The sequence below is a fragment of the Dendrobates tinctorius genome, unplaced genomic scaffold (assembly GCF_039654945.1).
Source record: "Dendrobates tinctorius isolate UK_male_01 unplaced genomic scaffold, ASM3965494v1 ptg000099l, whole genome shotgun sequence".
In the NCBI taxonomy this organism is placed as follows: domain Eukaryota; kingdom Metazoa; phylum Chordata; class Amphibia; order Anura; family Dendrobatidae; genus Dendrobates; species Dendrobates tinctorius.
Genome location: NW_027361767.1, coordinates 6464611 through 6492478, shown reverse-complemented (window position 1 = coordinate 6492478; position 27868 = coordinate 6464611). Strand labels below are relative to the sequence as shown.

At 42.6% G+C, this 27868-nt stretch overlaps 1 protein-coding gene across 1 annotated transcript in view; it reads left to right on the top strand.

The window, feature by feature from the left end:
* Positions 1-27868, top strand: part of TSPAN16 (tetraspanin 16) — a 78424-nt gene that overhangs the window by 20416 nt on the left and 30140 nt on the right. The window contains exons 4-5 of the mRNA XM_073587508.1: positions 13926-14000; positions 15240-15347. Of these exons, the coding sequence (XP_073443609.1) occupies positions 13926-14000; positions 15240-15347 (183 nt within the window). The remainder of the gene's footprint in view (positions 1-13925; positions 14001-15239; positions 15348-27868) is intronic.

Sequence of the window (27868 nt, the reverse complement as noted above, 5' to 3'; positions counted from 1 at the left end):
CATATATCCTCTCTATATCTCCTCCTATTACTCCATATATCCTCCCTATATCTCCCCCTTTTTCTCCATACATCCTCCCTGTATCTCCTATTACCCCATATATCCTCCCTCTATCTCCTCCTATTACCCCATATCTCCTCCCTTTATCTCCTCCTAGTACTCCATATCTCCTCCCTATATCTCCTCCTATTGCTCCATATATCCTCCTTATATCTCCTCCTATTACGCCATATATCCTCCCTATATCTCCTCCTATTACCCCATGTATCCTCCGTATATCTCCTCCTATTACTCCATATATTCTCCCTATATCTCCTCCTATTACTCCATATATCCTTCCTATATCTCCTCCTGTTACCCCACATATCCTCCCTATATCTCCATATATCCTCCCTATATCTCCCCCTATTACTCCATTTATCCTCCCTATATCTCCTCCTATTACTCCATATATCCTTCCTATATCTCCCCCTATTTCTCCATACATCCTCCCTGTATCTCCTATTACCCCATATCTCCTCCCTATATCTCCTCCTATTACCCCATATCTCCTCCCTATATCTCCTCCTAGTACTCCATATCTCCTCCCTATATCTCCTCCTATTACTCCATATCTCCTCTCTTTATCTCCTATTACTCCATATATCCTCCCTCTATCTCCTCCTATTACCCCATATATCCTCCCTCTATTTCCTCCTATTACCCCATATATCCTCCCTCTATCTCCTCCTCTTACCCCATATATCCTCCCTATATTTCCTCCTATTACATCATATATCCTCCTTATATCTACTCCTATTATGCCATATATCCTCTCTATATCTCCTCCTATTACTCCATATATCCTCCCTATATCTCCCCCTTTTTCTCCATACATCCTCCCTGTATCTCCTATTACCCCATATATCCTCCCTATATCTCCTCCTATTACCCCATATCTCCTCCCTATATCTCCTCCTAGTACTCCATATCTCCTCCCTATATCTCCTCCTATTACTCCATATCTCCTCTCTATATCTCCTCCTATTACTCCATATATCCTCCCTCTATCTCTTCCTATTACCCCATATATCCTCCCTCTATTTCCTCCTATTACCCCATATATCCTCCCTCTATCTCCTCCTATTACCCCATATCTCCTCCCTATATCTCCTCCTAGTACTCCATATCTCCTCTCTATATCTCCTCCTATTACTCCATATATCCTCCCTCTATCTCCTCCTTTTACCCCATATATCCTCCCTCTATTTCCTCCTATTACCCCATATATCCTCCCTCTATCTCCTCCTATTACCCCATATCTCCTCCCTATATTTCCTCCTTTTACGTCATATATCCTCCTTATATCTCCTCCTATTACGCCATATATCCTTTCTATATCTCCTCCTATTACTCCATATATCCTCCTTCTATCTCCTCCTATTACCCCATATATCCTCCCTCTATCTCCTCCTATTACCCCATATATCCTCCCTCTATCTCCTCCTAGTACTCCATATCTCCTCCCTATATCTCCTCCTAGTACTCCATATCTCCTCTCTATATCTCCTCCTAGTACTCCATATCTCCTCTCTATATCTCCTCCTATTACTCCATATATCCTCCTTATATCTCCTCCTATTACGCCATATATCCTCCCTATATCTCCTCCTATTACCCCATGTATCCTCCGTATATCTCCTCCTATTACTCCATATATCCTCCCTATATCTCCCCCTATTACTCCATATATCCTCCCTATATCTCCTCCTATTGCTCCATATATCCACCCTAATATCTCCCCCTATTACTCTATATATCTTCCATATATATCCCCCTATTACGCCATATATCCTCCCTATATCTCCCCCTATTACTCCCTATATCCTCCCTATATCTCCTCCTATTACCCCATATATCCTCTCTATATCTCCCCCAATTACTCCATATATCCTCCCTATATCTCCCCCTATTACTCCATATATCCTCCCTATATCTCTTCCTATTACTCCATATATCCTCCCTATATCTCCCCCAATTACTCCATATATCCTCCCTATATCTCCCCCTATTACTCCATATATCCTCCCTCTATCTCCTCCTATTACCCCATATATCCTCTCTATATCTCCCCCAAATACGCCATATATCCTCCCTATATCTCCCCAAATTACGCCATATATCCTCCCTATATCTCCCCCTATTACTCCATATATCCTCCCTATATCTCTTCCTATTACTCCATATCTCCTCCCTATATCTCCTCCTATTACTCCATATATCCTCCCTATATCTCCTCCTATTACCCCATATATCCTCCCTATATCTCCTCCTATTACCCCATATCTCCTCCTTATATCTTCTCCTATTACTCCATATATCCTCCCTATATCTCCTCCTATTGCCCCATATCTCCTCCCTATATCTCCTCCTAATACTCCATATATCCTCCCTATATCTCCTCCTATTACTCCATATATCCTCCCTATATCTCCTCCTATTACCCCATATCTCCTCCCTATATCTCCTCCTATTACTCCATATATCCTCCCTCTATCTCCTCCTATTACCCCATATATCCTCCCTCTATTTCCTCCTATTACCCCATATATCCTCCCTCTATCTCCTCCTATTACCCCATATCTCCTCCCTATATTTCCTCCTATTACGTCATATATCCTCCTTATATCTCCTCCTATTACGCCATATATCCTCTCTATATCTCCTCCTATTACTCCATATATCCTCCCTATATCTCCCCCTATTTCTCCATACATCCTCCCTGTATCTCCTATTACCCCATATATCCTCCCTCTATCTCCTCCTATTACCCCATATCTCCTCCCTATATCTCCTCCTAGTACTCCATATCTCCTCCCTATATCTCCTCCTATTACTCCATATATCCTCCCTATATCTCCTCCTATTACTCCATATATCCTCCCTATATCTCCTCCTATTACTCCATATATCCTTCCTATATCTCCTCCTGTTACCCCACATATCCTCCCTATATCTCCCCCTATTACTCCATTTATCTTCCCTATATCTCCTCCTATTACTCCATATATCCTTCCTATATCTCCCCCTATTTCTCCATACATCCTCCCTGTATCTCCTATTACCCCATATATCCTCCCTATATCTCCTAATATTACCCTATATCTCCTCCCTATATCTCCTCCTAGTACTCCATATTTCCTCCCTGTATCTCCTCCTATTACTCCATATCTCCTCTCTATATCTCCTATTACTCCATATATCCTCCCTCTATCTCCTCCTATTACCCCATATATCCTCCCTCTATTTCCTCCTATTACCCCATATATCCTCCCTCTATCTCCTCCTATTACCCCATATCTCCTCCCTATATTTCCTCCTATTACGTCATATATCCTCTTATATCTCCTCCTATTACTCCATATATCCTCCCTATATCTCCCCCTATTTCTCCATACATCCTCCCTGTATCTCCTATTACCCCATATATCCTCCCTATATCTCCTCCTAGTACTCCATATCTCCTCCCTATATCTCCTCCTATTACTCCATATCTCCTCTCTATATCTCCTCCTATTACTCCATATATCCTCCTTCTATCTCCTCCTATTACCCCATATATCCTCCCTCTATTTCCTCCTATTACCCCATATATCCTCCCTCTATCTCCTCCTATTACCCCATATCTCCTCCCTATATTTCCTCCTATTACGTCATATATCCTCCTTATATCTCCTCCTATTACGCCATATATCCTTTCTATATCTCCTCCTATTACTCCATATATCCTCCCTATTTCTCCCCCTATTTCTCCATACATCCTCCCTGTATCTCCTATTACCCCATATATCCTCACTCTATCTCCTCCTATTACCCCATATCTCCTCCCTATATCTCCTCCTAGTATTCCATATCTCCTCTCTATATCTCCTCCTATTACTCCATATATCCTCCTTATATCTCCTCCTATTACGCCATATATCCTCCGTATATCTCCTCCTATTACTCCATATATCCTCCCTATATCTCCTCCTATTGCTCCATATATCCTCCCTAATATCTCCCCCTATTACTCTATATATCCTCCCTATATCTCCCCCTATTATGCCATATATCCTCCCTATATCTCCCCCTGTTACTCCCTATATCCTCCCTATATCTCCTCCTATTACCCCATATATCCTCTCTATATCTCCCCCTATTACTCCATATATCCTCCCTATATCTCTTCCTATTACTCCATATCTCCTCCCTATATCTCCTCCTATTACCCCATATATCCTCCCTATATCTCCTCCTATTACCCCATATCTCCTCCCTATATCTTCTCCTATTACTCCATATCTCCTCCCTATATCTCCTCCTATTGCCCCATATCTCCTCCCTATATCTCCTCCTATTACTCCATATATCCTCCCTATATCTCCTCCTATTACTCCATATATCCTCTCCTATATCTCCTCCTATTACCCCATATATCCTCCCTATATCTCCTCCTATTACTCCATATATCCTCCCTATATCTCCTCCTAGTACTCCATATCTCCTCTCTATATCTCCTCCTAGTACTCCATATCTCCTCTCTATATCTCCTCCTATTACTCCATATATCCTCCTTATATCTCCTCCTATTACGCCATATATCCTCCCTATATCTCCTCCTATTACCCCATGTATCCTCCGTATATCTCCTCCTATTACTCCATATATCCTCCCTATATCTCCCCCTATTACTCCATATATCCTCCCTATATCTCCTCCTATTGCTCCATATATCCACCCTAATATCTCCCCCTATTACTCTATATATCTTCCATATATATCCCCCTATTACGCCATATATCCTCCCTATATCTCCCCCTATTACTCCCTATATCCTCCCTATATCTCCTCCTATTACCCCATATATCCTCTCTATATCTCCCCCAATTACTCCATATATCCTCCCTATATCTCCCCCTATTACTCCATATATCCTCCCTATATCTCTTCCTATTACTCCATATATCCTCCCTATATCTCCCCCAATTACTCCATATATCCTCCCTATATCTCCCCCTATTACTCCATATATCCTCCCTCTATCTCCTCCTATTACCCCATATATCCTCTCTATATCTCCCCCAAATACGCCATATATCCTCCCTATATCTCCCCAAATTACGCCATATATCCTCCCTATATCTCCCCCTATTACTCCATATATCCTCCCTATGTCTCTTCCTATTACTCCATATCTCCTCCCTATATCTCCTCCTATTACTCCATATATCCTCCCTATATCTCCTCCTATTACCCCATATATCCTCCCTATATCTCCTCCTATTACCCCATATCTCCTCCTTATATCTTCTCCTATTACTCCATATATCCTCCCTATATCTCCTCCTATTGCCCCATATCTCCTCCCTATATCTCCTCCTAATACTCCATATATCCTCCCTATATCTCCTCCTATTACTCCATATATCCTCCCTATATCTCCTCCTATTACCCCATATCTCCTCCCTATATCTCCTCCTATTACTCCATATATCCTCCCTCTATCTCCTCCTATTACCCCATATATCCTCCCTCTATTTCCTCCTATTACCCCATATATCCTCCCTCTATCTCCTCCTATTACCCCATATCTCCTCCCTATATTTCCTCCTATTACGTCATATATCCTCCTTATATCTCCTCCTATTACGCCATATATCCTCTCTATATCTCCTCCTATTACTCCATATATCCTCCCTATATCTCCCCCTATTTCTCCATACATCCTCCCTGTATCTCCTATTACCCCATATATCCTCCCTCTATCTCCTCCTATTACCCCATATCTCCTCCCTATATCTCCTCCTAGTACTCCATATCTCCTCCCTATATCTCCTCCTATTACTCCATATATCCTCCCTATATCTCCTCCTATTACTCCATATATCCTCCCTATATCTCCTCCTATTACTCCATATATCCTTCCTATATCTCCTCCTGTTACCCCACATATCCTCCCTATATCTCCCCCTATTACTCCATTTATCTTCCCTATATCTCCTCCTATTACTCCATATATCCTTCCTATATCTCCCCCTATTTCTCCATACATCCTCCCTGTATCTCCTATTACCCCATATATCCTCCCTATATCTCCTAATATTACCCTATATCTCCTCCCTATATCTCCTCCTAGTACTCCATATTTCCTCCCTGTATCTCCTCCTATTACTCCATATCTCCTCTCTATATCTCCTATTACTCCATATATCCTCCCTCTATCTCCTCCTATTACCCCATATATCCTCCCTCTATTTCCTCCTATTACCCCATATATCCTCCCTCTATCTCCTCCTATTACCCCATATCTCCTCCCTATATTTCCTCCTATTACGTCATATATCCTCTTATATCTCCTCCTATTACTCCATATATCCTCCCTATATCTCCCCCTATTTCTCCATACATCCTCCCTGTATCTCCTATTACCCCATATATCCTCCCTATATCTCCTCCTAGTACTCCATATCTCCTCCCTATATCTCCTCCTATTACTCCATATCTCCTCTCTATATCTCCTCCTATTACTCCATATATCCTCCTTCTATCTCCTCCTATTACCCCATATATCCTCCCTCTATTTCCTCCTATTACCCCATATATCCTCCCTCTATCTCCTCCTATTACCCCATATCTCCTCCCTATATTTCCTCCTATTACGTCATATATCCTCCTTATATCTCCTCCTATTACGCCATATATCCTTTCTATATCTCCTCCTATTACTCCATATATCCTCCCTATTTCTCCCCCTATTTCTCCATACATCCTCCCTGTATCTCCTATTACCCCATATATCCTCCCTCTATCTCCTCCTATTACCCCATATCTCCTCCCTATATCTCCTCCTAGTATTCCATATCTCCTCTCTATATCTCCTCCTATTACTCCATATATCCTCCTTATATCTCCTCCTATTACGCCATATATCCTCCGTATATCTCCTCCTATTACTCCATATATCTTCCCTATATCTCCTCCTATTGCTCCATATATCCTCCCTAATATCTCCCCCTATTACTCTATATATCCTCCCTATATCTCCCCCTATTATGCCATATATCCTCCCTATATCTCCCCCTGTTACTCCCTATATCCTCCCTATATCTCCTCCTATTACCCCATATATCCTCTCTATATCTCCCCCTATTACTCCATATATCCTCCCTATATCTCTTCCTATTACTCCATATCTCCTCCCTATATCTCCTCCTATTACCCCATATATCCTCCCTATATCTCCTCCTATTACCCCATATCTCCTCCCTATATCTTCTCCTATTACTCCATATCTCCTCCCTATATCTCCTCCTATTGCCCCATATCTCCTCCCTATATCTCCTCCTATTACTCCATATATCCTCCCTATATCTCCTCCTATTACTCCATATATCCTCTCCTATATCTCCTCCTATTACCCCATATATCCTCACTATATCTCCTCCTATTACTCCATATATCCTCCCTATATCTCCTCCTATTACCCCATATCTCCTCCCTATATCTCCTCCTATTACTCCATATATCCTCCCTCTATCTCCTCCTATTACCCCATATATCCTCCCTCTATTTCCTCCTATTACCCCATATATCCTCCCTCTATCTCCTCCTATTACCCCATATCTCCTCCCTCTATTTCCTCCTATTACCCCATATATCCTCCCTCTATCTCCTCCTATTACCCCATATCTCCTCCCTATATTTACTCCTATTACGTCATATATCCTCCTTATATCTCCTCCTATTACGCCATATATCCTCTCTATATCTCCACCTATTACTCCATATATCCTCCCTATATCTCCCCCTATTTCTCCATACATCCTCCCTGTATCTCCTATTACCCCATATATCCTCCCTCTATCTCCTCCTATTACCCCATATCTCCTCCCTTTATCTCCTCCTAGTACTCCATATCTCCTCCCTATATCTCCTCCTATTGCTCCATATATCCTCCTTATATCTCCTCTTATTACGCCATATATCCTCCCTATATCTCCTCCTATTACCCCATGTATCCTCCGTATATCTCCTCCTATTACTCCATATATCCTCCCTATATCTCCTCCTATTACTCCATATATCCTCCCTATATCTCCTCCTATTACTCCATATATCCTTCCTATATCTTCTCCTGTTACCCCACATATCCTCCCTATATCTCCATATATCCTCCCTATATCTCCCCCTATTACTCCATTTATCCTCCCTATATCTCCTCCTATTACTCCATATATCCTTCCTATATCTCCCATTTCTCCATACATCCTCCCTGTATCTCCTATTACCCCATATATCCTCCCTATATCTCCTCCTATTACCCCATATCTCCTCCCTATATCTCCTCCTAGTACTCCATATCTCCTCCCTATATCTCCTCCTATTACTCCATATCTCCTCTCTTTATCTCCTATTACTCCATATATCCTCCCTCTATCTCCTCCTATTACCCCATATATCCTCCCTCTATTTCCTCCTATTACCCCATATATCCTCCCTCTATCTCCTCCTATTACCCCATATATCCTCCCTATATTTCCTCCTATTACATCATATATCCTCCTTATATCTACTCCTATTACGCCATATATCCTCTCTATATCTCCTCCTATTACTCCATATATCCTCCCTATATCTCCCCCTTTTTCTCCATACATCCTCCCTGTATCTCCTATTACCCCATATATCCTCCCTATATCTCCTCCTATTACCCCATATCTCCTCCCTATATCTCCTCCTAGTACTCCATATCTCCTCCCTATATCTCCTCCTATTACTCCATATCTCCTCTCTATATCTCCTATTACTCCATATATCCTCCCTCTATCTCCTCCTATTACCCCATATATCCTCCCTCTATTTCCTCCTATTACCCCATATATCCTCCCTCTATCTCCTCCTATTACCCCATATCTCCTCCCTATATTTCCTCCTATTACGTCATATATCCTCCTTATATCTCCTCCTATTACGCCATATATCCTCTCTATATCGCCTCCTATTACTCCATATATCCTCCCTATATCTCCCCCTATTTCTCCATACATCCTCCCTGTATCTCCTATTACCCCATATATCCTCCCTCTATCTCCTCCTATTACCCCATATCTCCTCCCTTTATCTCCTCCTAGTACTCCATATCTCCTCCCTATATCTCCTCCTATTGCTCCATATATCCTCCTTATATCTCCTCCTATTACGCCATATATCCTCCCTATATCTCCTCCTATTACCCCATGTATCCTCCGTATATCTCCTCCTATTACTCCATATATTCTCCCTATATCTCCTCCTATTACTCCATATATCCTTCCTATATCTCCTCCTGTTACCCCACATATCCTCCCTATATCTCCATATATCCTCCCTATATCTCCCCCTATTACTCCATTTATCCTCCCTATATCTCCTCCTATTACCCCATATATCCTCCCTCTATTTCCTCCTATTACCCCATATATCCTCCCTCTATCTCCTCCTATTACCCCATATATCCTCCCTATATTTCCTCCTATTACATCATATATCCTCCTTATATCTACTCCTATTACGCCATATATCCTCTCTATATCTCCTCCTATTACTCCATATATCCTCCCTATATCTCCCCCTTTTTCTCCATACATCCTCCCTGTATCTCCTATTACCCCATATATCCTCCCTATATCTCCTCCTATTACCCCATATCTCCTCCCTATATCTCCTCCTAGTACTCCATATCTCCTCCCTATATCTCCTCCTATTACTCCATATCTCCTCTCTATATCTCCTCCTATTACTCCATATATCCTCCCTCTATGTCCTCCTATTACCCCATATATCCTCCCTCTATTTCCTCCTATTACCCCATATATCCTCCCTCTATCTCCTCCTTTTACCCCATATCTCCTCCTAGTACTCCATATCTCCTCTCTATATCTCCTCCTATTACTCCATATATCCTCCCTATATCTCATCTTTTTACCCCATATATCCTCCCTCTATTTCCTCCTATTACCCCATATATCCTCCCTCTATCTCCTCCTATTACCCCATATCTCCTCCCTATATTTCCTCCTTTTACGTCATATATCCTCCTTATATCTCCTCCTATTACGCCATATATCCTTTCTATATCTCCTCCTATTACTCCATATATCCTCCCTCTATCTCCTCCTATTACCCCATATATCCTCCCTCTATCTCCTCCTATTACCCCATATCTCCTCCCTATATCTCCTCCTAGTACTCCATATCTCCTCTCTATATCTCCTCCTATTACTCCATATATCCTCCTTATATCTCCTCCTATTACGCCATATATCCTCCCTATATCTCCTCCTATTACCCCATGTATCCTCCGTATATCTCCTCCTATTACTCCATATATCCTCCCTATATCTCCCCCTATTACTCCATATATCCTCCCTATATCTCCTCCTATTGCTCCATATATCCACCCTAATATCTCCCCCTATTACTCTATATATCTTCCATATATATCCCCCTATTACGCCATATATCCTCCCTATATCTCCCCCTATTACTCCCTATATCCTCTCTATATCTCCTCCTATTTCCCCATATATCCTCTCTATATCTCCCCCAATTACTCCATATATCCTCCCTATATCTCTTCCTATTACTCCATATATCCTCCCTATATCTCCTCCTATTACTCCATATATCCTCCCTATATCTCCTCCTATTACTCCATATATCCTCCCTATATCTCCCCCTATTACTCCATATATCCTCCCTATATCTTTCCCTATTACTCCATATATCCTCCCTATATCTCCTCCTATTACCCCATATCTCCTCCCTATATCTTCTCCTATTACTCCATATATCCTCCCTATATCTCCTCCTATTGCCCCATATCTCCTCCCTATATCTCCTCCTATTGCCCCATATCTCCTCCCTATATCTCCTCCTATTACTCCATATCTCCTCCCTATATCTCCTCTTATTACTCCATATATCCTCCCTATATCTCCTCCTATTACTCCATATATCCTCCCTATATCTCCTCCTATTACCCCATATCTCCTCCCTATATCTCCTCCTATTACTCCATATATCCTCCCTCTATCTCCTATTACCCCATATATCCTCCCTCTATCTCCTCCTATTACCCCATATCTCCTCCCTATATTTCCTCCTATTACGTCATATATCCTCCTTATATCTCCTCCTATTACGCCATATATCCTCTCTATATCTCCGCCTATTACTCCATATATCCTCCCTATATCTCCCCCTATTTCTCCGTACATCCTCCCTGTATCTCCTATTACCCCATATATCCTCCCTCTATCTCCTCCTATTACCCCATATCTCCTCCCTATATCTCCTCCTATCACTCCATATATCCTCCTTATATCTCCTCCTATTACGCCATATATCCTCCCTATATCTCCTCCTATTACCCCATGTATCCTCCGTATATCTCCTCCTATTACTCCATATATCCTCCCTACATCTCCTCCTATTACTCCATATATCCTCCCTATATCTCCTATTACTCCATATATCCTTCCTATATCTCCTCTTGTTACCCCACATATCCTCCCTATATCTCCATATAGCCACCCTATATCTCCCCCTATTACTCCATTTATCCTCCTTATATCTCCTCCTATTACGCCATATATCCTCTCTATATCTCCTCCTATTACTCCATATATCCTCCATTTCTCCATACATCCTCCCTGTATCTCCTATTACCCCATATATCCTCCCTATATCTCCTCCTATTACCCCATATCTCCTCCCTATATCTCCTCCTAGTACTCCATATCTCCTCCCTATATCTCCTCCTATTACTCCATATATCCTCCCTCTATCTCCTCCTATTACCCCATATATCCTCCCTCTATTTCCTCCTATTACCCCATATATCCTCCCTCTATCTCCTCCTATTACCCCATATATCCTCCCTCTATCTCCTCCTATTACCCCATATCTCCTCCCTCTATCTCCTCCTATTACCCCATATCTCCTCCCTATATCTCCTCTCTATATCTCCTTCTATTACTCCATATATCCTCCTTATATCTCCTCCTATTACGCCATATATCCTCCCTATATCTCCTCCTATTACCCCATGTATCCTCCGTATATCTCCTCCTATTACTCCATATATCCTCCCTATATCTCCCCCTATTACTCCATATATCCTCCCTATATCTCCTCCCTAATATCTCCCCCTATTACTCTATATATCCTCCCTATATCTTCCCCAATTACTCCATATATCCTCCCTATATCTCCCCCTATTACTCCATATATCCTCCCTATATCTCCTCCTATTACTCCATATATCCTCCCTATATCTCCCCCTATTACTCCATATATCCTCCCTTTATCTCCCCCTATTACTCCATATATCCTCCCTTTATCTCCCCCTATTACTCCATATATCCTCCCTATATCTTTCCCTATTACTCCATATATCCTCTATATCTCCTCCTATTACTCCATATATCCTCCCTATATCTCCTCCTCTTACTCCATATATCCTCCCTATATCTCCTCCTCTTGCCCCATATATCCTCCCTATATCTCCCCCTATTACTCCATATATCCTCCCTATATCTTTCCCTATTACTCCATATATTCTCCCTATATCTTTCCCTATTACTCCATATATTCTCCCTATATCTCCTCCTATTACCCCATATATCCTCCCTATATCTCCTCCTATTACCCCATATCTCCTCCCTATATCTTCTCCTATTACTCCATATATCCTCCCTATATATCCTCCCTATATCTCCTCCTATTACTCCATATATCCTCTCCTATATCTCCTCCTATTACCCCATATATCCTCCCTATATCTCCTCCTATTACTCCATATATCCTCCCTATATCTCCTCCTATTACCCCATATCTCCTCCCTATATCTCCTCCTATTACTCCATATATCCTCCCTCTATCTCCTCCTATTAGCCCATTTCTCCTCCCTATATCTCCCCCTATTTCTCCATACATCCTCCCTGTATCTCCTATTACCCCATATATCCTCCATCTCCTCCTATTACCCCATATCTCCTCCTAGTACTCCATATCTCCTCCCTATATCTCCTCCTATTACCCCATGTATCCTCCGTATATCTCCTCCTATTACTCCATATATCCTCCCTATATCTCTCCCTATTACTCCATATATCCTCCCTATAGCTCCTCCTATTACTCCATATATCCTCCCTATAGCTCCTCCTATTACTCCATATATCCTCCCTATATCTCCTCCTATTACCCCATATATCCTCCCTATATCTCCTCCTATTACCCCATGTATCCTCCGTATATCTCCTCCTATTACTCCATATATCCTCCCTATATCTCCTCCTATTACCCCATATATCCTCCCTATATCTCCTCCTATTACCCCATATCTCCTCCCTATATCTTCTCCTATTACTAAATATATCCTCCCTATATCTCCTCCTATTACCCCATATCTCCTCCCTATATCTTCTCCTATTACTCCATATATCCTCCCTATATCTCCTCCTATTACCCCATATCTCCTCCCTATATCTTCTCCTATTACTCCATATATCCTCCCTCTATTACCCCATATCTCCTCCCTATATCTTCTCCTATTACTCCATATATCCTCCCTATATCTCCTCCTATTACTCCATATATCCTCTCCTATGTCTACTCCTATTACCCCATATATCATCCCTATATCTCCTCCTATTACTCCATATCTCCTCCCTACATCTCCTCCTATTACTCCATATATCCTCCCTATATCTTCTCCTATTACTTCATTTATTCTCTCCTATATCTCCTCCTATTACCCCATATATCCTCCCTCTATCTCCTCGTATTACCCCATATATCCTCCCTATATCTCCTCCTATGACATGTGATTTGTTGATAAAATTATTATTTTTTTTTTTTAGTTTTTCATCATCATCCTCATTATTTTCATTGCGGAAATTGCAGGAGCAGTAGTAGTTTTGGCTTTCTCTTCTTTGGTAAGAGTCCGGGTTTTCCACTTCTGTTCTGCATAACTTTCACACATACCCAACATAAACACAGATTATATCCCGAGAATTTAAGAAGCGCACATATTCATTTGAATGCAGACGGTAGAACAAAACGCCATTAAACACCTTCTTATATTAAAATCCATCCTGCCCCGAGAATTGGGGGAATAGAGTCCCCAGACCTACAGAGCTTAGCATAAAGTTGGCCTAACACTGATTTTTGTTGATGTTGTGCCATGGTCATATACAGTGCTGAACATAAGTGAGTACACCCCTTTTAAAAAGTAAGATTTAGTCACATTGTTCTTGCAGAGTAGGTGTTCTGTGCCCTTATGTGGGGCAGACGAGCAGCTGTTGCCAAGGGGGAAAATGAGCTGCCGGTGTTAGGCGGGGCTACAACTTGTTAAACTGTTCACAATAAGGCCTGTTTCACACTTCCGTTTTTGTGTCCGCCAAACGGATCCGTTTCCGTTTTTTTGACGGAAACTGATGCAAACGGATCCGTTTTTTAAAAACGGATCCGTTTTTTTGACGGATCCGCGGTAACCGTAATGGAAGTCTATGGGACAAAAAAAACGGATCCTGCAAAAAATGGCGGATCCGTTTTTTTACGGAAAACAACGGATTTTGACGGATTTGAAAAAACGGAAGTGTGAAACAGGCCTAACAGTAATTTTGACCAGGGGTGCACAAACTTTTACATGCCACTGTAAATGACCTATCCTCGGAGACATCTTTTTCTCTAAGCTAAACAAGCCCAACTTTTCCAACCTCTCCTCATATGAGAGGCCTTTCATCCCTTGTAATCATCTAGGTATATTATTAACTTTACTTTCATGATATTAGTTAAAAATTTGTTCTTTTAAACTCAGTTTTGTCAAAATATTGGAAATTGATCTTGTATTTAGTGAGAAAATGATTAAAATTAAACTCTTCAAAGGGGATGTACTCTTTATGCGCAGCACTGTATATAGCGACGGTCCAATTTTCAACAAAATCAGTGTTTGACAAACTTTACCATTTCAGTATTGGCAAGTTGATCACGTGACTACTTTCCACTAGTCCGTATTTCATAACAGTCCTCCATTTTGGACTTCAGGGCTCTCTACATGGCTACTATGGCACATACTGGCCATAAAAGCTGAATTCTGATCAGGGGTACCAAATAGCATCGCTACACAACAGATTGGTCTTGAGGATAAAGTGTAACACGTTTTTCTCTCTCAGTCTAACATCTTCATTGAGTACCTTGGTAATGTGGCGGTAAAATATCTTCGGCAAGATTATGGAGGTGGCAACGAACTGACGACAGTGTGGAATACAACCATGAAAGAGGTAAAAAAAATAAAATATAGGTTTTCTGAAGCATGGGCAATATTTGTGGTGTTCCGTGAAGTCTACAAGCTTTACTTCTTTAGGCTTTGTCCCCGTTAATCTGGGATGAGGAGCAACGGGTTGGGATTGTTATTTCTCTCCTTCAAGGAGATCCTCGATCCTGGGCCTTCTCACTTCTGACGGATTCACGGTCTCTCCGGTCATTTGATGGGTTTTTTGAGGCTCTAGGCCTTGTGTATGATGATCTGGACCATGACTCCCTTGCTGAGTCTAACCTGCAGCAGGGAGATCGTCCGTCAGAAGAATTTTGCTCGGAGTTCCGTAGATGGGCCACTGACACCTGGTGGACCAATTCTGCCCTCAGGAGTCAGTTTTGTCAGGGCCTGTCAGAAAGATTAAAAGCCACACTAGCGCTTTACGAAACTCAAGAGTCATTGGAAGCCGCCATGGCTTTGGCCATACACATAGACATCTTAGGGATACACCTGTTGTGACTCCGTCACCATGGTACTCCCTAAAACCAAGGTTCTCCCTGTGTGCTCTGATGAACCAATGCAGTTAGGAGTTGCCTCCCCACGGTATGCATCTCTTCAACACAAAATGGGGTTGTCTTTTTCTGTGGTCAGAAGGGGCATTTCATTGGGGTCTGTCCTTCTTTACCAAAACACAAAAAACCGTCGTAAAATTTCTAACCCCAGTTTGTTTGGAGATAACAAACTGAGTGTATCCATCTCCTCCACATATGTTTTTAGGTTTTTCTTACATGTGAAAGTGTTTATTGGTATGAAAACTGAGAGAATATCAATCCTCTTGGATAGTGAAGCGGAAGCCAATATGGTGGATGCTTGGTCCGCACGGGACCTTGGTCTAACCTATATGACTCTGGCGAAGCCCATCCCCATATTTGCAATTGATTCTAAACCTTTCGGTCAGGGAAATTTTACGCAGGTAGTGCATAATGTGAACCTGTGCATATGGGTTTCTCAAAGGGAGCGCCTGTCTTGTTATGTCTTAGTAGGTCTCCCTACTCAATATTGTGTTAGGCGTTAACTGTGCATAATCTGGTCATTGACTGGCAGTCCAGAGAAAGTCAAATGGAGAGATTTCTACAAAAATAATTGCTTGTGTACCATCATTTCTACTGTTTCCACTAAAACCATACCTTCTTTTCTGTCTGATTTTGTGGATGTGTTTTCAGAAAAGGGGTGCCAGGGACTGCCTCCCCACCATGTGTATGATTACCCCATAAACTTGCTCCCTGTAGCAAAATTACCCTACAGTTAGGTCCATATTTATTTGGACAGAGACAACATTTTACTAATTTTGGTTTTAGACATTACCACAATGAATTTTAAACAAAACAATTCAGATGCAGTTGAAGTTCAGACTTTCAGCTTTCATTTGAGGGTATCCACATTAAAATTGGATGAAGGGTTTAGGAGTTTCAGCTCCTTAACATGTGCCACCCTGTTTTTAATGGGACCAAAAGTAATTGGACAATTGACTCCAAGGCTATTTCATGGACAGGTGTGGGCAATCCCTTCATTATGTCATTCTCAATTAAGCAGATAAAAGGCCTGGAGTTGATTTGAGGTGTGGTGCTTGCATTTGGAAGGTTTTGCTGTGAAGGAAACAGCGGTCAAAGGAGCTCTCCATGCAGGTGAAACAAGCCATCCTTAACATGCAAAAACAGAAAAAAACCATCCGAGAAATTGCTACAACATTAGGAGTGGCAAAATCTACAGTTTGGTACATCCTGAGAAAGAAAGAAAGCACTGGTGAACGCCTCAATGCAAAAACACCTGGGCGCCCACGGAAGACAACAGTGGTGGATGATCGCAGAATAGTCTCCATGGTGAAGAGAAACCCCTTCATAACAGCCAACCAAGTGACCAACACTCTCCAGGAGGTAGGCGTATCAGTATCCAAATCTACCATAAAGAGAAGACTGCATGAAAGTAAATACAGAGGGTTCACTGCACGGTGCAAGCCACTCATAAGCATCAAGAATCAAAAGGCTAGACTGGACTTTGCTAAAAAAACATCTAAAAAAGCCAGCACAGTTCTGGAAGAACATTCTTGGACAGATGAAACCAAGATCAACCTCTACCAGAATGATGGAAAGAGAAAAGTATGGCGAAGGCGTGGCACAGCTCATGATCCAAAGCTTACCACATCATCTGTAAAACACGGCGGAGGCAGTGTGATGGCTTGGGCATGCATGGCTGCCAGTGGCACTGGGTCACTAGTGTTTATTGATGATGTGACACAGGACAGAAGCAGCCGAATGAATTCTGAGGTATTCAGAGCCATACTGTGTGCTCAGATCCAGCCAAGTGCAGCCAAACTGATTGGTCGTCGTTTCATACTACAGATGGACAATGACCCAAAACATAAAGCCAAAGCAACCCAGGAGTTTATTAAAGCAAAGAAGTGGAATATTCTTGAATGGCCAAGTCAGTCACCTGATCTCAACCCAATTGAGCATGCATTTCACTTGTTAAAGACTAAACTTCAGACAGAAAGGCCCACAAACAAACAGCAACTGAAAACCACCGCAGTGAAGGCCTGGCAGAGCATCAAAAAGGAGGAAACACAGCGTCTGGTGATGTCCATGAGTTCAAGACTTCAGGCAGTCATTGCTAACAAAGGGTTTTCAACCAAGTACTAGAAATTAACACTTTATTTACAATTACTTAATCTGTCCAATTACTTTTGGTCCCTTTAAAAACAGGGTGGCACATGTTAAGGAGCTGAAACTCCTAAACCCTTCATCCAATTTTAATGTGGGTACCCTCAAATGAAAGCTGAAAGTCTGAACTTCAACTGCATCTGAATTGTTTTGTTTAAAATTCATTGTGGCAATGTCTAGAACCAAAATTAGAAAAATGTTGTCTCTGTCCAAATTTATATGGACCTAACTGTACAATCTGTCTGGTCCTGAAAGGTAGGGCATGAAGGATCGCATCTCTGAGAGTCTTGCTAAGGTACATATCAGACTCTCCACTTCGCCCGTAGTGGCGGGGTTCTTTGTTAAAAGGAAAGATGGGGGCCTGCGTCCCTGTTTAGATTTTTGAGAGTTAAATCGGATTACTATCCGAGACCCATATTCCCTCTCACTCATTCCCGATGTATTTAATCAGATTGTTGGGGCAAAATGGTTCTCTAAGTTGGACTTCAGGGGAACCTATAATCTCATTAGGAGTAAGGAGGGGGAAGAATGGAAGACAGCCTTTAACACTCCTGAAGGGCATTTTGAAAACCTAGTCACGTTGTTTGGTTTAATGCCCCCGCCATTTTCCAACATTTTGTTAACCAGATAGTTAGAAGGAATATATAGCGGACATAGGGTCTTATCCAAGATAAAATAAATGTTCATGAGAGATAAGTGAAATTCACTCACCTATTGCGGTTGTGTGAGACACAACCACTGTGCTTAGCATTGGCGGCTACTGCAAACCCGCGAGCAATGAGTCTGTCGAATAAAGAGAATGGGGCATCAGACTGCGCTGCTCGCCTGTCAGGATGATGTACCGGTGTAGTCCAAGTAGATACAATAGAGAAATAGACTATTTCTATGCGTTTCGTGGTGATCACACAACTTCCTCAGGACAGTCTATACACCTCCAGAGTCTGTTATTTATAGCGAGAGAGGCCCATGAAAACGCCTCCTTTCAAAAAAATACATCACACCCAATTGGCAAGAAATCAGACAGAAACACATGTATACTTTGTAAAGAACACACAAAACAATCATAAATCATAATGGAATATATCACTTGAAAACATTACTCATATATTTTAAAGTAATTGCAAGAAAAAAAACTAAAAATTTTTTTAATTTTTTTTTCATAGTAATAAAAAGGTAATTGAATGAATAAATAACTTTTGCAAACCAGAGGCATGCTTGAACCTATGATGATGACCCATTCATTCTTTGTCAGGTTCCTGCTGCTGCTGTTTTAAACTATTGAGCCACACGTGGATTTGATTTCATCTCATTATTTGGTGGTAGTTACACAAGATAATGGTAAAGGATAATAGTAGATAAAAAGAAAAAGCTCCAAAGCTCAGACTAAAGGCCCTGTCACAATAAGCGATATCGCTAGCAATATCGCTATAAAGTCACTGGTTTTTGTGACGTAGCAGCGGTATTGCTAGCGATATCGCTATGTCTGATACTTACCTCCGACTGCTCCCCCGCTGGTTATCGCTGATCGCGCGAGAACGTCCTGGGCCGTTTCTCGTTGTCAGCTTCCTGCTGGGCTTCCTGTGGCGCCGACGAGCGACGCATGGACGCGGGCGGGAGGACGTCAGGATCGCCTCGTCTGACAGGTAAGTAGCGACCCCCGTCCCCAGCGATGTCGCTGGTGAGATCTGCCTGTGTGGCAGCTCACTAGTGACCACTTAGCGATGCACCAGCGATCCTGACCGCGTCATATCGCTGGTCGCGATCGCGGTGCATCGCTAAGTGTGACAGTACCTTAATTTAAAGAAAGGAACGTTCAGTGTTAGGAGGAGTTTACAATTACTATCCGAAATACTGAGGGGAATCCCTGTACACATCACATAGCAATAGATGGATGAAAAATAATGAAAAAAAAGGGGATCGGAAAGAAAACTGAAAACCAAAAACAGAAAAACACAATAAGGCCGTGTGCCCACGATGCGATTTTTAAGCGTTTTTTGCCGCGATTTTTGGCACGAAAATGCTGCGAAAACGTTTAAAAATCGTGTACAGAACGCCCCCCATGCATTCCTATGGCATTCCGCACATGCTGTGCTAATGCTGCGCTTTTTTCCGCGGTGGAATCGCATCGCGGAAAAAAAATCGCAGCATGCTCATTCTTTTGTGCGGAATCGCAAAGAATTGCCGCAGTTCCGCACCCATAGGAATGCATGAGAATCGCTTACTTCCCGCATGTGGCTATGCCCACCATGCGGGAAGCGTCTCATGTGCGGTTGGTACCCACGGTGTGGAGGAGAGGAGACTGTCCTCCAGGCCCTGGGTATCATACCCCTGTAAAAAAAAGAATAAAAAATAAAAAATCGTGGTATATTTACCTTCCGACGTCCCGCCCTGCATTCCTGGGCCACAGCGTTCCCAGTAATGCCTTGCGGCAAGGTCCTGTGATGACGTAGTCTCGCGTGACTCTAGTGGTCTCGTGAGATCACTATAGCAACGCGAGACCAACGGCATCACAGGTCTCGCAAGGCATCGCTGGGAACGAGAACGTCGCTGAGACTGCGCGGGACGTCGGAAGGTAAATATACCCCGATTTTTTATTTTTTTATCATTTTTAACATTCTATCTTTTACTATTGATACCGCATAGGCGGCCTCAATAGTAAAAAGCTGGTCACACTTGTCAAACACTATGTTTGACAAGTGTGACCAACCAGTCAAATCACTTTCCAAGCGATGCTTCAAATCGCATGGAAAGTGCTTGAATATCGAACGCGAAAATCGCAGCAAAATCGCAAACATAATCATGGTCAAATCGCGCTGAAAAAAACGCGCGATTTCTGGGAAGGAGTCCGATTTTCAGTGTCCGGATTTAAACGCAACGTGGGCAAATAGCCTCAAGGGATGAATCCTCTACATAAGAAGAGCAGATGTTTATCAGACCTGTGACATTCATCATCACAGAGTAGAGAAAAGGGAGGTTGGTTGTACAGAGGAACAGAGCAAAAATCATAGATATGTCTCAATTAACTAAACAAATCAGCTGTTTCGTTAAGTCCATGGGGATTTATAGTGTTCAGTTTATGAATCCAGAAAATCTCTTTCCTGTTAAGAGTCTGGACTCGGTTGGGGGTAGCATGGGGGACATGGTCAATCACCCTAAAGGAGATCCTTTTGTTGTGATTTTTCGCATAATGCCTGGAAAGGCCATGCTGTAGAAATCCTTCTTTTATATTATGCCTGTGTGAGTTTATTCTTTTATGTAGCTGTTGCGTTGTCCTACCCACATTTAATTTCTTACATTCGCATATCTATTTATATAATTGCCTTGTAATGTTTTAATTTCCTGTTCTGTCCAGATGTCACCGTATCCCAGAATTCCAAGCAGCGGAAGTTCACCGACCGCCATATTGGGACACCCAAGTGATGGGTGTCTCAGTATGGAAACTGCTGCTGGTACCAACCTAATGCTCAGCACCACCAGCGGAACACCGTCGCACCACACACAAACACACTCTACACACTGTACGCACCACTCACACACACTCACACAGCCTCTTGCGCAGTACCACCAGCGGAACACCGTAGCACTGCGCCAATTCCGGCTAATCTCGGTGGCAGATGCACGACGTGTCTACAGGCAGAGGAAGCCGGTCACATTAAATGGGTTTTCCCACGAACGAAAGTTCAATTTAAAAATTGTCTGTGTCTGACCGTGTACCTTCATTTTGTGAGGTAAGATATTTCACTGACTGTTTTTAAACAATATTTTACCTCACAAAATGTATCCTCTGCGATCTCCTGCTGTAATGTCAGTATTGTCTTTTGCTTCCTCCCCTGCCCAGGAGCTGTGGTATGTTCTGTACATGGTCAGACAGAGGGGGGAGATAGCTCAAACTGGACAGCACATGAGGGGAGAAGTGTTGGGGCAAATGTCACAAGATTCCTCACCTTGAGTGCTCTACCACTCAAATTCCTTGGTATTTGGAGGAGCTTCCAGAGGCATTCTCTGAAAAGGGGAGCTCGGTTTTGTCTCCCAATCAGCTCTATGATTTTGAGATACAGCCGATGGCCGATCCCCCACTAACCAAGGATAGAATTTTTAAACTGTGTGAACCTGAGAGGGTAGCTATGAGGGACTATGTCAGAGAGAATGTATCTTAAGGGTCTTAAGGGTTCATGCGCCCTTCTAAGTCTCCTTTAGGAGCTGGGTTCTTTTTTTGTGGCTAAAAGACCTACAGTCATGGCCAAAAGTATTGACACCCCTGCAATTCTGTCAGATAATATTCAGTTTCTTCCTGAAAATGATTGCAAACACAAATTCTTTGGTATTATTATCTTCATTTAATTTGTCTTAAATGTAAAAACACAAAAGAGAATGAAGCAAAAAGCAAAACATTGATCATTTCACACAAAACTCCAAAAAAGGGCCGGACAAAAGTATTGGCACCCTCAGCCTAATACTTGGTTGCACAACCTTTAGCCAAAATAACTGCGACCAACCGCTTCCGGTAACCATCAATGAGTTTCTTACAATGCTCTGCTGGAATTTTAGACCATTCTTCTTTGGCAAACTACTCCAGGTCCCTGATATTTGAAGGGTGCCTTCTCCAAACTGCCATTTTTAGATCTCTCCACAGGTGTTCTATGGGATTCAGGTCTGGACTCATTGCTGGCCACCTTAGATGTCTCCAGTGCTTTCTCTCAGACCATTTTCTAGTGCTTTTTGAAGTGTGTTTTGGGTCATGGTCCTGCTGGAAGACCCATGACCTCTGAGGGAGACCCAGCTTTCTCACACTGGGCCCTACATTATGCTGCAAAATTTGTTGGTAGTCTTCAGACTTCATAATGCCATGCACACAGTCAAGCAGTCCAGTGCCAGAGGCAGCAAAGCAACCCCAAAACATCAGGGAACCTCCGCCATGTTTGACTGTAGGGACCGTGTACTTTTCTTTGAATGCCTCTTTTTTCTCCTGTAAACTCTATGTTGATGCTTTTGCCCTAAAAGCTCTACTTTTGTCTCATCTGACCAGAGAACATTCTTCCAAAACGTTTTAGGCTTTTTCAGGTAAGTTTTGGCAAACTCCAGCCTGGCTTTTTTATGTCTCGGGGTAAGAAGTGGAGTCTTCCTGGGTCTCCTACCATACAGTCCCTTTTCATTCAGACGCCGACGGATTGTACGGGTTGACACCGTTGTACCCTCGGACTGCAGGGCAGCTTGAACTTGTTTGGATGTTAGTGGAGGTTCTTTATCCAACATCCGCACAATCTTGCGTTGAAATCTCTTGTCAATTTTTCTTTTCCGGCCACATCTAGGGAGGTTAGCCACAGCGCCATGGGCTTTAAACTTCTTGATGACACTGTGCACGGTAGACACAGGAACATTCAGGTCTTTGGAGATGGACTTGTAGCCTTGAGATTGCTCATGCTTCCTCACAATTTGGTTTCTCAAGTCCTCAGACAGTTCTTTGGTCTTCATTCTTTTCTCCATGCTCAAATGTGGTACACACAAGGACACAGGACAGAGTTTGAGTCAACTTTAATCCATGTTAACTGGCTGCAAGTGTGATTTAGTTATTGCCAACACCTGTTAGGTGCCACAGGTAAGTTACAGGTGCTGTTAATTACATAAATTAGAGAAGCATCACATGATTTTTCAAACAGTGCCAATACTTTTGTCCACCCTCTTTGTTATGTTTGGTGTGGAATTATATCCAATTTGGCTTTAGGACAATTCTTTTTGTGTTTTTTCATTTAAGACAAATTAAATGAAGATAATAATAACAAAGAATTTGTGTTTGCAATCATTTTCAGGAAGAAACTGAGTATTATCTGACAGAATTGCAGGGGTGTCAATACTTTTGGCCATGACTGTAGGTTTAAAACCATGCAATGACTACTGAGAGTTAAATAAGATTACTGTTAAAAAACAGTATCCTCTTCCTAGTTTAACCAACTCATTGAGGCCAAGATCTTTACTAAACTGGATCTTAAGGGGGCCTATAATCTTGTTCGCATCAAGTCAAGAGATGAATGGAAGACTGATTTTAACACTCCCGGTGGGCACTATGAATTTTTGGTAGTACCATTTGGTCTCTGTAATGCCCCTGCAGTATTTCAGGCATTGGTTAACGACCTCTTCAGAGGTATTCTGGGGAGTTTCGTTATTGTCTATATTAATGATATTCTTATTTTCTCCAAGGATGTGTCATCCCATAAGGAACATGTTTGAATTGTCCTCAATAGACTCGAGGATAATTTTTTTTATATGTACTGTAAATGTGCACAAATGCTCTTTTGTGGTGGAGGAGATTGGATTTCTTTATAGTTTTGTCCTCCACTGGTTTCCGTATGGAAGCTAAGGTACAGGTCATACAGGACTAGGTGCAACCCAATAACCTCAAGGCTCTTCAAAGGTTTTGGGGTTTTGCCAACTACTACAGAAGGTTCATCAAAATTGTGAAACCCCTTACGGACCTCACTCGCATGGAGTCCAATGTAGCTGGATGGGGGGATTGAGGCTGATGGGGCATTGTCTAACCTCATGGAGCCATCTGTCTCTGCCCCGGTTCTGGTCCAGCTGGACCTCAATAGACCACTTGTGGTGGAGGTTGATGCCTCTCAAGTCGGCGTGGGGGCGGTGTTGTCCCAGGGATCTGCTTCTCTCACTCATCTTCAGCATTGTGCTTTTTTTTTCTAAGGAATTTTCTCACACGGAGTTAAATTATGATGTGGGCAACTGGGAGTTGTTGGCCAGTAAATGGTCTCTTGAAGAGTGGAGGCACTTCTTGGAGGGAACAAGACATCGGTTCGTAGTGCTCACTGACAATAAAAAAATGTAATGTTTGAAAAATAACAAGAGGTTTAATCCCAGATAGGCCAGATGGGCCTTGTTTTGTTTTTTTCACAATTTTATTTTTGTATTACCTACATTCCTAGGTCTAAAAACACCTTTGTGGATGTTGTCTCCGAGAGTTTATGCCCTGCTCAGCCGGGGGAGGTTCCGCCCATGTTTTCCCCTGGTATGGTGGTCGCCGTTACCAATGTAGAATGGGAGATTGTCGTAGCATTTGGCTCCTACTGATAGCCTGCAGGATAAGTTGTTTGTGCCTGTTAACCTTAGGCTCCTGTCACAATTCTGTCCTGGCTGGCCACCCATGGATGAAGGGTATCAAGCACTTGGTGAAATGATGGTATTGGTGGTCCTCCTTGGGTTAGGATGTGGAGGCATTCATTCAGGCCTGTGAGGTGTGCGCCAGGAGTAAGTTACCGCAGTCCATTCAGGTTGGTAAACAATTCCCACTTTCCATTCTGGACTGACCCTTGTTGCACATCTCATTGGATTTTATCACAAATCTACCTGCCTCTGGTGGGATGACTGTTACCTGGGTTATCGTTAACCGTTTCTCCCACCAGTGCCACATCATCCCTCTGGCACATTTGTATTCCTCTCATGAGATCATAAACATGTTTATTTATAACGTGGTCAAGTTTCATGATGTCCTGTTTAGTATAGTGTCTGACTGGGGTTCACAGTTTATCTGTAGGTACTGGAAGCCTTTCGGTGGTAGGACCGAGACAGAACTGTCATTTTCCTCTGCATAACACCCCCAGTCTAATAGTCTTTCGGAAAGGACTAACCAGTTACTGGAAACGTACCTTAGGTGCTTTTGTTCTTATAACCAGCTTGATTGGGGGGCCTATTTACCTTCGGCGGAGTTTGCTCTTAATAATAGACATCCTGAGTCATTGGCTACATCTCCTTTCTTTTGTAACATTGGTCTCCATCCCAGGTCTCCTGCTTTCCTAATCGGGTGGGAAGAGATTCCTGGGGTCTCACTCTCAGACTACTAATAAGCTGAGGGCGGCTTGGGAGGGGAGTCGCTGGCTGCTTCAGAAGGCGTCCGCCGGGTAGAAGGTTGTGGCTGATAAATGTCAGATGCAATTGGGGATCTGGTGTGGGTGTCCACTAAAAACCTTAAACTCAAGTTACCCTGCTCTAAGGTAGGCCCTCGGTTTATTGGACCTTTTACCATTCTGCAGGTGATTAATCCGGTTGCTTTTAGGGTTAAGCTCCCTGCTGCCGCTAGGGTCCCCGTCTTTCTTCGGTCCCTCCTAAAGAAAGCTCATAGAGCAATGGTCCCTCATTCCCCTCTGGGCCCTGTACTGGTATTCAGGAGGAGTATGAGGTGCAACAAATTGTTGATTCTAGAAAAATGCGGAATACTATTTAATATTGAATTCATTGGGAGAGGTATGGAGTGGAAGAGAGGTCGTGGGCCCCCAAGGGATGCATTCATGCCAGTAAGTTGATTGCCAAATTCCATGCCAAGTTTCCTGGCAAACTGGGTGCCGAAAGTCCAGAGGTCTCTCCTCAAGAGGGGGATACTGTCAGGAATGGTAGTTTCACACCTAAGCAGGCCCCTCACGCTACCGGGTGGGCTGCGGCTCTCAGGCCTTCACAGGCCATGAGGGGCTAAGTGTCACCACCGGGGCGGAGCTTGCAGGGGTGCTCGCTCAGTCCAGGTATCACATTCTAGGAGATGCACTCCTAGCATCGCTGGGACATTGGACGCCGCTGCTCCCAGCGATTATGCTGTGCGGGGCCCCTTGGTGTTAGCTGCTGCCAGAGGGTACGGGATACCATACCTGCTGGGGCAGTCAAATGGTGGAAGGTTCCCTCCAGTCTTGTCTCCACTCCTCTGGTGTAACTATGGTCTGGGAGTGGAGATTTGGCATTACCACAGCATGGTCAGTTGACTACTGGGAGACAGATTTAAACCTGCCATTTCCTCTTTTTGTTGATTATTCTCAGTTCTTCTGGGTGGTTAAGGTCAGCGTTTCTGTGCTTCTGAGGTGGTGCCTGTGCTTGGTTTATCATTTTTCACCTTAGTTCCTGCAGTTACACTGTGGTTTTTGGTTCTGGTGTGTTTGCCCTGTCTGCTGCTTGTATGTCCGGTCACCAGCCGCCATCATGCAGCTCACCACCTGGGAAGGGCTCTGCTAAAGCCCCCCCCCTTGCCAGGACCAGGAGGCGGGTGAAGAGTATACCCAGCTTTAAGGGGGCGCAACAGGGCGACGGCTAGCACCAAGTGTGACCAATACACTGCTCTTGCTGACTAGCAGTAGGTCAGTTCACCATCACCCAATATTACAGCAGTATTAAAATAGTTACATTCTTGTACATAGTGGGCAGTATTATAGTAGTTACATTCTTGTACATAGTGGGCAGTATTATAGTAGTTACATTCTTGTACATAGGGAGCAGTATTATAGTAGTTATATTCTTGTACATAGGGAGCAGTATTATAGTAGTTATATTCTTGTACATAGGGAGCAGTATTATAGTAGTTATATTCTTGTACATAGGGAGCAGTATTATAGTAGTTATATTCTTGTACATAGGGAGCAGTATTATAGTAGTTATATTCTTGTACATAGGGAGCAGTATTATAGTAGTTATATTCTTATACACAGGGGCAGTATTATAGTAGTTATATTCTTGTACATAGGGAGCAGTATTATAGTAGTTATATTCTTGTACATAGGGAGCAGTATTATAGTAGTTATATTCTTGTACATAGGGAGCAGTATTATAGTAGTTATATTCTTGTACATAGGGAGCAGTATTATAGTAGTTATATTCTTGTACATAGGGAGCAGTATTATAGTAGTTATATTCTTGTACATAGGGAGCAGTATTATAGTAGTTATATTCTTGTACATAGGGGCAATTTTTATTGTATAAAACCAACAAATACAATTAAAATAAACAGAATTCTTCCTTAATACAAAACATAAATTCTCCTGAATGCATCAGACAATAATTATAGAAC